General features: G+C 41.8%; 1 protein-coding gene across 1 annotated transcript; it reads left to right on the plus strand.

The window, feature by feature from the left end:
- Positions 1-356: 356 nt before the first annotated feature.
- Positions 357-12,120, plus strand: LOC103768028 (phosphorylase b kinase regulatory subunit alpha, liver isoform-like; the record flags this gene model as incomplete). The annotated part of the gene is made up of 13 exons (XM_008935159.1): positions 357-509; positions 1,880-1,927; positions 2,429-2,597; positions 3,418-3,500; positions 4,099-4,179; positions 5,762-5,860; positions 6,160-6,306; positions 6,530-6,583; positions 7,125-7,247; positions 8,493-8,588; positions 9,605-9,712; positions 10,415-10,493; positions 11,926-12,120. Coding segments are annotated over exons 1-13 (1,345 nt in total), but the record flags the coding sequence as incomplete, so codon positions are not given.
- Positions 12,121-13,355: the final 1,235 nt, after the last annotated feature.

The following is a 13,355-nucleotide window of genomic DNA, read 5'->3' on the forward strand; positions in this document are numbered from 1 at the left end:
TAACTCAGTACCCTCTTTTCCTTACAAATACGTAACATTTAAATTGGTATTTTCTCAGTGTATTTCAAGTTCCACTAGGTGACTTACCTAATGATCCTGTGCAGATGAGGATGCCCAGCTAGATGCCATTAGCTTTATGTCCTGAAGTGCTCAAAGAAATTTTAGTTTTCATTTGTGTGAGTTTGGGCAAGAAAGATGGGACCTCACTTCCGTTGCAAAACTGAGCAGCCGCAGTGTGCAATTGGTGTGAAATCATTTTTGTCTCCTGCTTTTGTTTTGTTACCCTTTGATATGGAAAGGTGGGATTTCAGGTGGCAATGTTTGCTGTTTGTTCCTCCTGTGGTGGTTAGAATCCAGTGACGGGGCTGCTCTCGGCCGGCACGGACCACAAGGACGCGTGGGTGCGGGACAACGTGTACAGCGTCCTGGCCGTGTGGGGGCTGGGCATGGCCTACCGGAAGAACGCGGACCGGGATGAGGACAAGGCCAAAGCCTATGAGCTTGAGCAGGTATGTCGCAGTCTGCTGCAAACCAGTGACGCTGTTCGTCTTTTTCATAGGGCTGTGGTTTTGAACTGTGCATTCGCATTGCTGCCCCCTGTAGGATCTGGCAGGGTTTTCCCAGCTTGGAGCACGTGTCTTGCTCCTGTCACATCAGTAGCCACCCAGTACATGGTGTACAGTGTTCCCAACAGCCTTCTGTCAAGCAGGATTTGGAGAACTGAGACGGAGAACTAAAGTATAAACAAAACAAATATATGTATAGGAATCAAACTTCCATCAGCTGGCTGATTGTTGAACTTTAGGCTTCTGAGACATTTTATACCCAGATTTGCAAGACTGATTAAACCTTGAGATCTTTTATGAGTTGTATTATGGAGCAGAAAAACAAGGTGAGGCCACTTGGATCCTAGTGCAGCAAGTTACCTGCTAGACCATTCTTCCCCATAACGAGAAGAATCCTATTTAAAGTAGCAGTCTTTGAAAATGTGCATTTGTGTCATCTCACGGAAGTTGTACGCAGTATATAGACGTGTTTCGTCAAACCAGGCAAAGCAACGACCTCCAAAGTGGTGAGACTCCTGTGCTGGAGAGTTGGAAGGGGACACAACTCACACAGTTAATTGCTACCATCTGCAGCTGGGAAAGTGGGTATTGGAAGTGAGAATGCAGAGATGGGTTGAATGGGAACCGAGGGAGTGTTAGGGTCAGTGTCCTGCTGTTGTTTTGAAGGCACTGGGTAAATGTGCTGACACATACTGCTCAAGCCAGGGAGTTCTGTGGTGACAGGACAACTTTTACTTTTACTTAGTTTGTGTGGTCGTATTTTGAGGCTATAATAGTTTTGGGATGAAAAGATGGGATCAATTTCTTCTTTTAAGACAAAGTCTTAACACTTCCCTTTGTAGACACTAAAGGCCCTTTCTTTACATTAAACATCTGCTTTCTCTTGTATTGTATAAAGAGGGTAAGAAGCTCTGCAAGATTTTCAGTCATGTCAGTGTTCCCTGGATCTGTCACTGTAAAAATCATAATCATCATCATTCTTATTCTTATTTGACATAGCTTTCCTCTTACTTCCTTGGCTGGGTGGAAGGACCACAGAGAGTTGCTCTGTGGTTTAGAGAGGGCCTTTGGGAAAAGATTTGTTCTCCTAGATAGGGGTGCGGGGATAAAAATCAACCAGTATATTTTAAAAAAAAAAAAAAAGCATGTAAAGCATTTCAGGAAAATACACTTTTTTTTCTTTTTTTCTTTTTTTTTTAACCTTTGGCAGGGTGTTACTGAGGGGTGTGAACCCTGTCACTTTTGAAAGTTGCTTGTACCAGCTGATGAGGCTGGCCCTGCAAGGGTGTCACTGGTCTGTTTTGTTCCCGCAGAACGTCGTGAAGCTGATGCGGGGACTCCTGCAGTGCATGATGAGACAGGTAATGTCGTAGGGAGGAGCTGAACTGGCACGTGTTGCATTTACAAAGCATTTCATCCGAAGCCCCTGTTCTTGTGTCTGCTCTGCAGAGTGAGTTTTTTGCATGTGTGTAAACAGTGGTATGGGGTGTCTTTTTTGAACTCTCGAGCAAAACTCTTGATTTACTTGTACCTTTGTGAGGTTGTGCTAGTAACAAATTGCAATTTTGCCTTTGCAAACTCATTTTTACCAAGATGCATACCTGTAACATGACCTGAACTCAACAAGGTAATTTCATCTTAATCTTTTCTGAAGAGATGTGGATTTAGCTGGAGCCTAAAGTTAAAATTGTGTTCAAGCACTGTGGTCAATCAGAGCACATTGAAGTGAGGTAACAAAAATTTAAGATTTGAAATTTAAGATTTGAACTTTCTCCTCGCCAAAGAGAAGTTTTTACTTTTGAAACGGTTTAGAGAATTTTTTCTCCAACTGTTTCAGATTTGAGGTTTGTGGTGTTTTTTAGGTGGATAAGGTAGAGAAGTTCAAATGCACACAGAGTACGAAGGACTGCCTACATGCCAAGTATAACTCTGCAACTTGTGCCACAGTAGTTGGGGATGACCAGTGGGGACATCTACAAGTGGATGCAACTTCCCTTTACCTGCTTTTTTTGGCACAGATGACTGCATCAGGTAAGCAGATGATACTTTAGCCTTGGCTACTGTTGCAGTCTTTTACTATTCTAGCTTTCACTTAGAAAGAAAAAATGTTACAACTGGCTTCAAAGACCTTTACATAATTATTACTCTGAAGAGGGTAATATTTCTCTGGAAAAGAGATGTGGCTTAGTTAGGATTTCAGAGTAACTGGCAGTGTCCATTCCATTAATGTTTGCATGCATACAGGTACCTGAGATATTCAGAACACATCAGAGAAGAGTTTCATGTTTGAAGACTATGTAGGGCATCCTGTTGGACAACGAGCTTTCTTCAGAGTGGCAACATCGAGTTAGGTGCCACTAGTGCTGCCTGTGTTCCTCTTCTTCCTGGCGCTGTTTTGGCTTGTGCTCTGCTCAGCTGTACTCTTTGTTCCCTTATGTGTTCTTCTGTCCTTGGAGCCCCTTGCAATTGACCCTTGCAGAGCAGGCTTATGGTCATCCTGGTGATCCCGTAGTAGAGCACTACGTGGGCAGAAGGGACCTGTAGGAATTGGGGTGCCCTGCTCTTGAGAGCCAGAGCTGGCTCAGATGTCTCTGCTTTATTCCCACTGTCTGGATGCCACCCTCCCTGGGGTGGTTTTCATTGGTCTTTGAAACAGTATGTATTGGTGGCATTTGAAGTCTGTTGTGGGCAGCAAGTATTGAGGCTGCCTGATTTTCTGAAATAAGCACAAATTCTGTTACTTTCAGTGAGCAGTAGTTGGAAGCAAATAAACAAAGGCATGAAACTCTATGAAGAGTAGATATGTCAGTTCTGATACTGTATAGTTACTCTCTTCCCTTCTTTTAATCAGGCTTACGTATTATCTTCACCCTTGATGAAGTTACCTTTATTCAGAATCTTGTGTTTTACATAGAAGCTGCCTACAAAGTTGCTGTAAGTAGTTAGTTTTATGTAAATGAGATGTGGGTGGAAAGTTATTTATTGATGGAGAAGGAAAGTATGGACTTTTTCCATGAGAAGGTACCAGAACCTGTCAGTACTTTACACTACGAGCATCATTTTTGTAGGTGGTGGAAGGGCTGTGGAAAATTTACTGTTGCCTGGATGAGGTGTACTCGTTCTACCTATAATATTGGTGTTTCTGTATAGACAATTAGTTATATTTCATGATGTCTCCTTAAAAACTTACATGCCTTTTTAAAAAGAGCAAAGTGTTAACAAACTTCTTGGAAATTGGGGAGTTGAAAGGGCGCAGGGAGAAGCCCGCAGAGGGGGAAGGATAAAGGGCTTTTTGTGTTCTATAAAGACAGTGATTCATGACTGTAGACTTGGTCCTGCTGGGGTATTTTTTTATGTGCTCCTTGCTCAACATTAGGAGGAGCTCTTTGGAGACTTGGAGCCTTTTTCTTTTCTTCTGTTTATTTGTCTTAAAGAAAACAAAAAAGGATCTGGTTTTACTGTGGGGTGAGGGGGGAAACACTGGTTTTGTAATAATCATGACAATTTTTTCTTTCTGATGTTGTCGTTGCAGGATTATGGGATTTGGGAACGTGGTGATAAGACAAACCAGGGCATCCCTGAACTGAATGCAAGCTCTGTAGGGATGGCCAAAGTGAGAATGTCTTCCGGACACCTCTTTTGTGTGGGCTGTTTTGTCATGCTGAAGGGATCTGACAAACCCAATGGCTTCCTTTGTGTAGTCTTGGCCACTGTGATAGCTAACTGATTGTATAAGAGTTTTTGTTTGAGTGTGAGTGTGTATTTTTTAGTGTAAAATTCTTGTGATGATGGCTTTCATTGAGAGACCTCAGCGCAGTTGTTCTGGGAATTGCAAGAAAGGTACTAGATTGACTGAACTGTGACTCTCATAGATTCAGTGAGGTGCAGTCTCATAAAGTGGCCTCTGGTTTTCTGTCCCTCTTTCTTAATTCTCCACCCTCAGTATCATATGTGATGTTTTAATGATAAGATTAAGTTAGATGTAAGTAATTTCTTAGACTGATATTCTGTTGTTTCCCAGAATTTACAAGTAAATTAGAAAATGAGTAAAGCTGTCCTTCAAAGGGATATTTCTGGTTCCGCATAGCACAAGGTCACGGTGATACTAAATAAAGGTCAGAAGGCCATAAATGTAAATGTGTAGTTGATAACCACCTTGTTACATGGTGGTCTGGGGACTGACAGAAGCCAAATATCATTAAGGTCAAAGATCATTTGGCCTGCTGCATTTCATCAGGATTTATTAGTTACCAAGGTCTTGTGTGGCTGGACGAGGGAGAAACTTCTGGTTTTGCCCACAGTTTAGTTGCATTGCAATGGGGCAGTGTCCATGAGGGAGGTTATTATTTATCTGTCTAATATGAGATTGATAAGTGTGAGATAGGTAGTGTTATTATTAATCTGCCTCAGGATTCTCCCTCTTAACATTTGTCTCCCATATCTGCTTTGTGTGGCTACCTGTGGCAGCAGTACAGCGCAGAGCGTATGCCTTTGAGTGGATCTTGGTGCCTTTTCTGCACCACTGAGACTGCCCATGGTCTTGGCTATCAAGCCCTCAATGGGGCTTTCTGGTGTTCCAGCACTTGGCTAAAGAGAAGGGCCCTGCAAAGCCAGTAAACTCATGTGTGTGTTGGGAGAAGAATCCTGCCACGTTCCCTGTGTGGTGCTGGGCACCCCACTTCTGCAAAGCCCGGTTTTGTAGCCGGCTAGGTTAAAGGAGTGCCTAAATGGTGTTGGTGGTTGGGCTGCTAATGTCTTCACTAGAAGAATGTATTATGGCCAAGAGGTATGCGATGTGGTGATTCTCTGCTGATTCTAGGGTGCCTTAGGAGCATTCCTCTTTGAACAGCCCTGCAGGCCACTGAATGGGGGTTATTTTGGAATATAGGAAAGGAGAAGCATTTATTATGAAGTAATGTTTCGATATTATTTCAGTGGAAGGCCAGCTCCCTATCGTTTTGCTTTGCCTTTAAATTGTAAGAAGGATCACCAGCACATTGGTGCTGTATCCTACTATGGGAAAGACAGAAATATTTTTTCTAAAATATTGCCAAGCTTCCCTTCAAAGATGAAAAAATGTGTGTGGAGCAAATTGTCATTTGTAATTTCCTCCAGAGGATAGGCACAGGTGCTAGAATGTATACTTGGCTTAAAAAGCATTTAATGATTTTGTGTTGTTTGTGGTTTTTTGGCAGGCAGCTTTAGAAGCAATCGATGAACTAGATCTTTTTGGAGCTCATGGAGGACACAAATCAGTGATTCATGTTCTCCCTGATGAAGTGGAACATTGTCAGGTAAAAATTAGTCTTCTGTTTCCTTTGCTAGGGGAAAACCTAACGCACCTACCTTTTGTTTTTAAATTAAATATTAACTAAACCAGGGGTGGCTTCAGACTGTGCTGTTCACCCTGTTTCTAGCCGATCACATGAAAAGTGAGTGTTGTAGGAGAAGCCTTCTCCTTCTAACTCAGTTAAAAAAAATTCTGCAGCGAGTTCTCTGTCATTTTGCAAATAGTGTCCTCTGTTCCATTTGCACTTGACTTATTGTTTAGAAGTTGTTTTGCATCCCTGTCTTCTGTTCCTGTTTTGCTCAGTCTATACTATACTCCATGTTGCCAAGGGCATCCACATCAAAGGAAATAGACGCTGGCCTTCTCTCTATTATTTCTTATCCGGCTTTTGCAGTGGAGGATATAAGCCTCGTTAATGTAACCAAGAGTGAAATCATATCCAAATTGCAGGTAAGGATTTCCTTTCTTTTTATTTTCCAGAAAGAGAAGCAAATCTCTCTTTCTTAAAAATCCTGATTAAAAAAAGGGTTGCCAGACTTGATTCATCTGTGTGTGGAAGAAGAGGAGGAAAATCCCTAAGTGACACTTGAAACTCAGCACATTCTTTTATGCTGATGTTAGTCTGTGAGGAAGAACAGTGTGTGAAGTTTTGTGCAATTTTCTGTTTTTGCAGGGTCGCTATGGCTGCTGCCGCTTTCTCAGAGATGGTTACAAGACACCCAGAGAGGTACTTCTGATGTTTATTTCCAGTAGGCATTAGGAAAAGATTTTTATCTCCTGTTTATAGAAATTCTTTGTCTCATGTACATAAAGGAGTCGAGTTCTATATCACTGTTAAGACATCTTGGTAGATTTGGACATAATCCAGGTATCCACCCTAGAAATGACACCTCTGAAGGAGGCCAAGGGTTTGAAAACTAATTATTAAGGACAGAACTTAATTCATAATTTTGTAAGAAATGAACCTTTAGATATGCTTATGGTACCTAAGCAGAAGCCATGCCTCTGAATCATCCTAAAGTGTCTTTGAACTGAGGCAGTCAAGATTATTTGGGTGACACCTAGATTCTGAGACTGGGAAGGGTTGATTCGTCTAGGGAGCAATTAACAAATGTGAAAAAGTGGTCAGGAGACTGCATGGAAACTATTTCTGGTGTTTTCATTGGTTTCTTCATTTTAATTACTTGTATGAAGTTGGCTGCCATTATGATTGGAATATGAGTGACTGATTTAGTGCTGTGAGTAAATGAGTATGATTGAATTTTTAGGATCCAAGCAGGCTGCACTATGATCCTGCTGAGCTCAAGCTCTTTGAGAATATTGAATGTGAGTGGCCTGTATTCTGGACATACTTCCTGATTGATGGAGTGTTTAATGAGGACAAAATCCAGGTGAGGAAAGAAGAAATAACTTTAAATGGAAATTCAAAACCATTTGCCCACAGTATTTTGTAGCTTTGCTGCATGTTTATTTTGGTATCAGTTGGATACCCTGTCAGCAGGACGGGAGCAGCCTTTGGCCAATCTCACCTTCCTGGGGAGATCATGATGTGGTAGAGGCCACAGTGTTCTGCGCAATGGGGCCCCATTACCCCTGTCAACACCTACCAGGCTGAGTGGCTCTGTTAGCTGATGTGGCCAAACTGAGATGAATGGGGTTTATTTGCCTGGTTCTGTCTTATGACCAACTTTGCTGCTCCTTTCCCAATTACTTCAGGATGAGATCAGCTTCTTTTTTCCCCTAGCCTCTGTGGCTTGGCTGCTGAGAACAAGGTTCGTAGTACTTTCAGTCCTTTTTTCCATTCAGGGAAATTTGGGGTTGGATTATGAGGAGCCATTTCTTTTTCATGAATTCACTAAGTTGCTTCATGAATTTACTGTGTCAAGCATCCAGTGGTCACAGAAGCTGAATTGATTGTAGCCCTTCAAGGGTTATAGTGGCACCTAGAGAGTGTTGGTGTGTTAAAGCGACAAGTAGGCAGGAGTAAATGTATTCATGCCAGGACTTCTGTAGAGCAGTAGCTTGAAGAAAAAATACATGATTTAAAATTGCCTACTATGCAGTGGAACAGGAGATTGCTAAACTTAACCATTAAAAGATAAAATGGCATCAGAAATAGAGAATTTAAGACCAAAAAGCTTTCTTTCTGTACGAGATGTTGTAACTCAAGTTAATTGCTTACTCACACTAGAAATATAAGTTCTTTCCTGAATGCAGTAAAAATCATCTGGTGGAGAAAGAAAAGGCATTATTTCATGAGGGGAAAATCAAAAAGTTTACTGAAGCTTCAGTCACGTCAATAAAATGCCACTTCACCAAGCAGTCTCTAGAACTTGGCTGGATTATCTGGGAGAGCATGTACCTTGTTGCCTTTAGGGTGTGCAGACAGGGTGTGCTCGGGCATGGGCAGACCAGGCAATTCTTCCTGGTTCTTACTGCTTAACAAAGCTGGGTAAGTCACTGAGACACTCAGGTGTGTGTCTCATCTTCCCCAGTTAATGCTGAAAAAAGTGGTTCCAATGGCAGCAAAACAAGTAAAAATGCGTGCCCTGAGGACTCAAGAAGAGTGGGGAAGCACAGGATGCTGAAAATACCAGTGGTAATGTGTATTCTCACTCTCTTAAAAATATTTCCAGGTACAGGAGTACAGAGAGGCTCTGGAAGGAATACTTATTCGGGAGAAGAACGGGATAGTGCTAATGCCAGAGCTGTATGCAGTCCCTGTGGACAAGGTACTGTGAAAATGCAGCATCCGCCTCAGTACGCGGAGTGCGGGCTCAGAGCCAGTGGTGGCCTTATAGTTCTCATCTAGCTGATAGATCTAAGCCAGGAATGAAAACAAGGCTGCTGCACATTATTTAAAAACTAAGACATCTCTTGGTTCCCACTGAGAAATGGTAAGCTTTAGTCTTCCAAATGGTCAGATTTTTTACTTGGGAATCTGTGTGCTTGCAGAAATTTTGGAACAGGTCTAAAGTGTTAAATCCTTACAGCGAAGTAAGAAGTGCTGATGCTGACTTGGCAACTAAAGCTCAAAGAAGAAATAAAGCATAGACTGTCCTGCCTGCCTAGCCTTCTGGTTGTGCTTGTTCTTTTCCAGAGCTTGTTTGTGAGAGAGAAAAAGGTTTCAGATGGACCAGGTTTTGGGATTTTTTTTTTTTTTTTTTTTTGATTTGTTTGGGTTTTTTTCTTTTCCTCCCATCTTTGCTGTTGCTGTTTATCTGGTTCTTCCATTGTAACTGAGAAATTCAAACAAGCTTATGCACTCTTCCATGCTCTTTGCCTTTATATACCTCCCTGCCAACAACAACTTCTGCTTCAGACATCTCAGCCCACACTCACGAAGGGTGTGGAGTTTCTTAGTCTGGTCTGAAGTTGGACAGGGAGTGCCAACAGCTGATGTTTTGCTCGAAGATCTGAGGTGGAAACTCTGAAGTGCCTTCCTAGTGGGAACAAGGCAGCAAAGGCATGGTGAGAAGAAAGGGGAAGTGCTAACACTAAAACTCTAATTGCATGCAGAGTCCTCAATCTCCAGCTTCAGGAGATGGGGTGGTGTGTGAAAAGGAAGCATAGTTCTTGTCCCAGAAAATGTGCAGCCTTAAAAGTAAAACCAAGAGATGTTGATGGCAGTAATAATGGCAGGTTAGAAAGGGTAGATGATAAACCAAATTTTTTCAAATACTCCCGTGTTGTTGCTTGTTCTTCATGACTTCTGGGTAATTTTTCTTGCTGATGTGTTTGTTTTCAGGTGGATGAGGAGTATGAAAATCCTCACTCAGTGGATCGTGTCCCAGTGGGAAAATTGCCTCATCTTTGGGGCCAGTCATTGTATGTCCTCAGCTGCCTATTAGCAGAGGTGATTGTTTCTTGTATAATAGATGAGTTTATATTTCATTTTGGTTTAAGATGGCTTGGGCTTTAAGTACAATTTAGCTGACAGGTAGGGGACAATTTGTTTTCCAGTAGAAACGTGTACATGAACCATGGAGGGGCAACTGAGCTTTCGGGAGCTGTGAAGCTTTTTTTCTATGTAGATATGGAATTGTCTGTTTCTGTCAAGCTCAGTAAGTTGTCAGATGGGCTTGACATGTGGTTAGGCTAGAGGAATATGCCCAGGCTGACTTGGCAGTCCTGGAGCAAGGATTTTGCACTGTTTCAAGCTCCACTAGGCTATGCCTTACTCTGTGGTATAAGATGCCATCAGAGTTGTCCTGTAGTAGCTATGGACTTGTTAAAGGAACCACTGAATATCTCTATGCGGCTACAAAAAATGTCACTGGCCTGGCAAAATTGTGTCAGTTGCTGCAACTCTAAAGTAAGAAATCTGAACATGCAGATTGTCAGTCATAACTATTTTCTGGTCATTCCGAAAAATATTGCAGCTATTGCAGTATTTGCAGAATGTACTACTTGGTGGATGGGGTAGATGCATCAGGCTTCTAAGTCATGCTGTCCTGATAAAATATGAAAATTGGTTAAGATTTCTTCTAGATATCATCAGAATTTTTTACTTAAATTTTGCTTTCTTTCTTTTATCTCTCTCTTGCATTTTTTCTAGGGATTTCTTGCTGCAGGTGAAATTGATCCCTTAAACAGGCGATTTTCCACTGGATTTAAACCTGATGTTGTGGTACAAGGTGAGGGAGTTGTGTTGAACATTCTGGGTGAATTGCATCATGCAATGGTGAAGTCCCTATGTACAGGAGAGAAGAAAGACGTGTTTTAAAATGTTGTGTATTTTTGCATGGGACATAGGTGCTTTATGATACTTTGAGAAGGAGAAAGGAGTTGGTTGCCTAGCTGCCTTTTTACAGGAGGGAAGATCAATTTTAACAATCTTTTGTTTAAAAAAAGTTTGTTAAAATTTTAAGACTTGCTAGGGACTGGAGAGTGGCAAACAATCTTGGAGTGAAAAGGAATATCCTGATGTATTCTAGCAAAAAAGAGCAGGACTGATGTGGTACAGGTCAGCTGAGTTACTTTTTTGTGCAGGCCCTTTTTGGAGGCACCAGAAAACAATGAGCTGGGAGGATCTCTGTACCCAGAGGTGAGGCAGCCAGACTTACAGCTGTCTTTTGGCTGCTGCAGGGAGTGGCTTCTTTAGTCAGTTCAGGAACAGCTAAAACCAGAAAATTAAGTAGAGGGCAAACACCAGCTGAGACGGACTTAAAGGATTTTCAAGGTCCTGTACCACTCTGGAAAAGCAACCCAGATAGTTTGTCAGGACCAGCCATTATCAGTGATGCTGTGACCTGGGTAGGTGCTTGTTTATGCCCTGTTGGTGTCTCATGGTGGTCTCATTTTGTAATTCTGAAGTACTTAGTTTCTAGTAGAAATAGTGCTTGCTTATTTTCTCATTATTTGACAAGTATTTATAACACAAAGAAGAATACTGAATTATTAGTCCCAAACCAATAAGCCACCTTACATGGATAAAATCTCAAGCAGGACAAGAGGTGAGATCAGGGCCTCAATTTTAAATTCCACTGATCTGGGGGCTTCTGTTTTTTAACCCCCTACCTCTGCCATTTTTGGGCCTCTGTGACACTTATTGCTGCACAAGTCACAGTGCTTGTTCCCCATTGACCCGGCTGTGTTGTTACGGTGTGCTGCATCAAAACAACAAAGATTTTCATGTTGTGCTTCCCCTTGTTTTATGGGGGAAAAGGCCTTATCTGCTAAGAGAGACTGAATGGTGCAAACTGGTGGTACTGAAAGAAATCAGAGGGATGTGATAAAGCCCCAAAGAACCTGCTCTAACCTGAGAGCTGACCCTGCTTTGAGCAGGAGGTTGGAATAGAGACCTCATGAGGACCCTTCTAACTTAAATTACCCTGTGGTCCAAAGTGGACATGAGTGGCAAGACATGTTCAGAAGCAGAAACCAAAAGCTATCTGATCTCCTCTTGCAATCACCTTTGATCTCACTGGCTCATAAGTTAAGAAAAATGTGAGTCCTTTGTGCATTTTTAGTCAACAAATGCATTAGTTTAGAAGTGACAGTAGACGCAGTCAGTTAAAAAGAGTGGAACATTGGTTCATACTTGTGTTTTTGTTTTTTGTTATGCAGTAACTGTTTTGGCAGAATCTAATCAAATTAAGAATCTCTTGCAAGACCATGGAATCAATGTTCAGAGCATTGCTGATATCCATCCACTCAGAGTGCAGCCAGCTCGCATCCTGAGTAACCTCTACACCATGCTAGGTAGGTATTTGAACATGGAAGTATCTGTACAGCTGTGCAAAGTGCTTTTTAAGGATGATGGTTTGTGTTTGTTCTTACTGCTTCACACACTGTCTCAATGTCTTTGATTTAATGTCTTCTATTTAAATCCATTTCTTTGATTTAAAAAAAAGAAAAAGAATTTCTGAAAAGAAACTTAACAAAATTAAAACTTTTGTCTTAAGTAAGGGACTCCTAACGGGGAGGGGTGGGGGGTTGCCTTGTTTTAGAAAAGATGGCCAAAATGCTCGTTTCCCTGTGCCTTTGGAGTTAGGCAAGAACTATCTAAGAAAAACACAGAATAAAAATAAAGTTTTTTCCTTTCACAAGTCAGAGTACTTCCAGTTTAAGTCTAGAAACAGCCATATGTGGTTGCTCTTGTACCAGCAAACAGCGTAGGAACTTTTCTGCTCCAAATCAGGGAAGCTGAGCTGACATCGGAGCATCTTTAGGCTGTAGGGTTATTGCTAATGTTCCTTCCAACTCTGAGGTGAGCTGAGCTGCTGAGTGTCCCCGTCTCTGTTGCAAACCCAGAAGCCTGTAGGGCTTCTCTAAACAGAGGACTTGAAATACATTCCGGTCCCTCAGCAGTGGCCCAAGAGGCCTGTTTTCCCCAGAGCCTGGCAGCTGGATTAAATAAAAGCCCCAAAACTCCAGCTGGTTCTAGTAGTTGAAAATCTTTTGATAATTGTCTCTTCTGATAGTGCTTGCTGGAATGAATGAGGTCTTGGTGGAAAATTTGTTACATATATTCCTAACTGAATTACTTTTACTACTTTAAGCATGCCAGCAACTCTTGACTTAAAATTGTGGATGTTACTACAAAGTGAAAATGAGGTGGGGTGAATCAGCACTGGTAGATTCCCTTGCAGTGTGGACGAGGGGAGCCACGTCACACTTCCCTGTCAGTCTGTAGCATGTTCCTATGGCAGTGGTTACATGTGATGCTGAGGGAGAGGGTGAAGCTGCTCATGGGGTGGGTTTGGGGATTTTTTGTTTGTGGCGATTTCTGTTGGGGTTTTCTTTTGTTTCTTTTTCTAAACAGAAAGGGTTTTTTTGAAGCATCCAGAGTAATGGGGCCTTCAAGCAAGTCTTAGAAAGTGTGACCTTTATGTGGAGAATAGAAATTGTGTGCTGCTTTTGGGAAATAATCCATCTTTTTATCATTAAGAACTTTTAACAAATGAAACATTTGCAGGGTTTTGAAGTTTACGTTTATTTGGTAGCAGTTCATCATAGCTTTCTTTCACTAGAATCATAGAGTCATAGAATCATTT

This window comes from Merops nubicus, unplaced genomic scaffold (genome assembly GCF_000691845.1).
Source record: "Merops nubicus isolate BGI_N331 unplaced genomic scaffold, ASM69184v1 scaffold50142, whole genome shotgun sequence".
In the NCBI taxonomy this organism is placed as follows: Eukaryota; Metazoa; Chordata; class Aves; order Coraciiformes; family Meropidae; genus Merops; species Merops nubicus.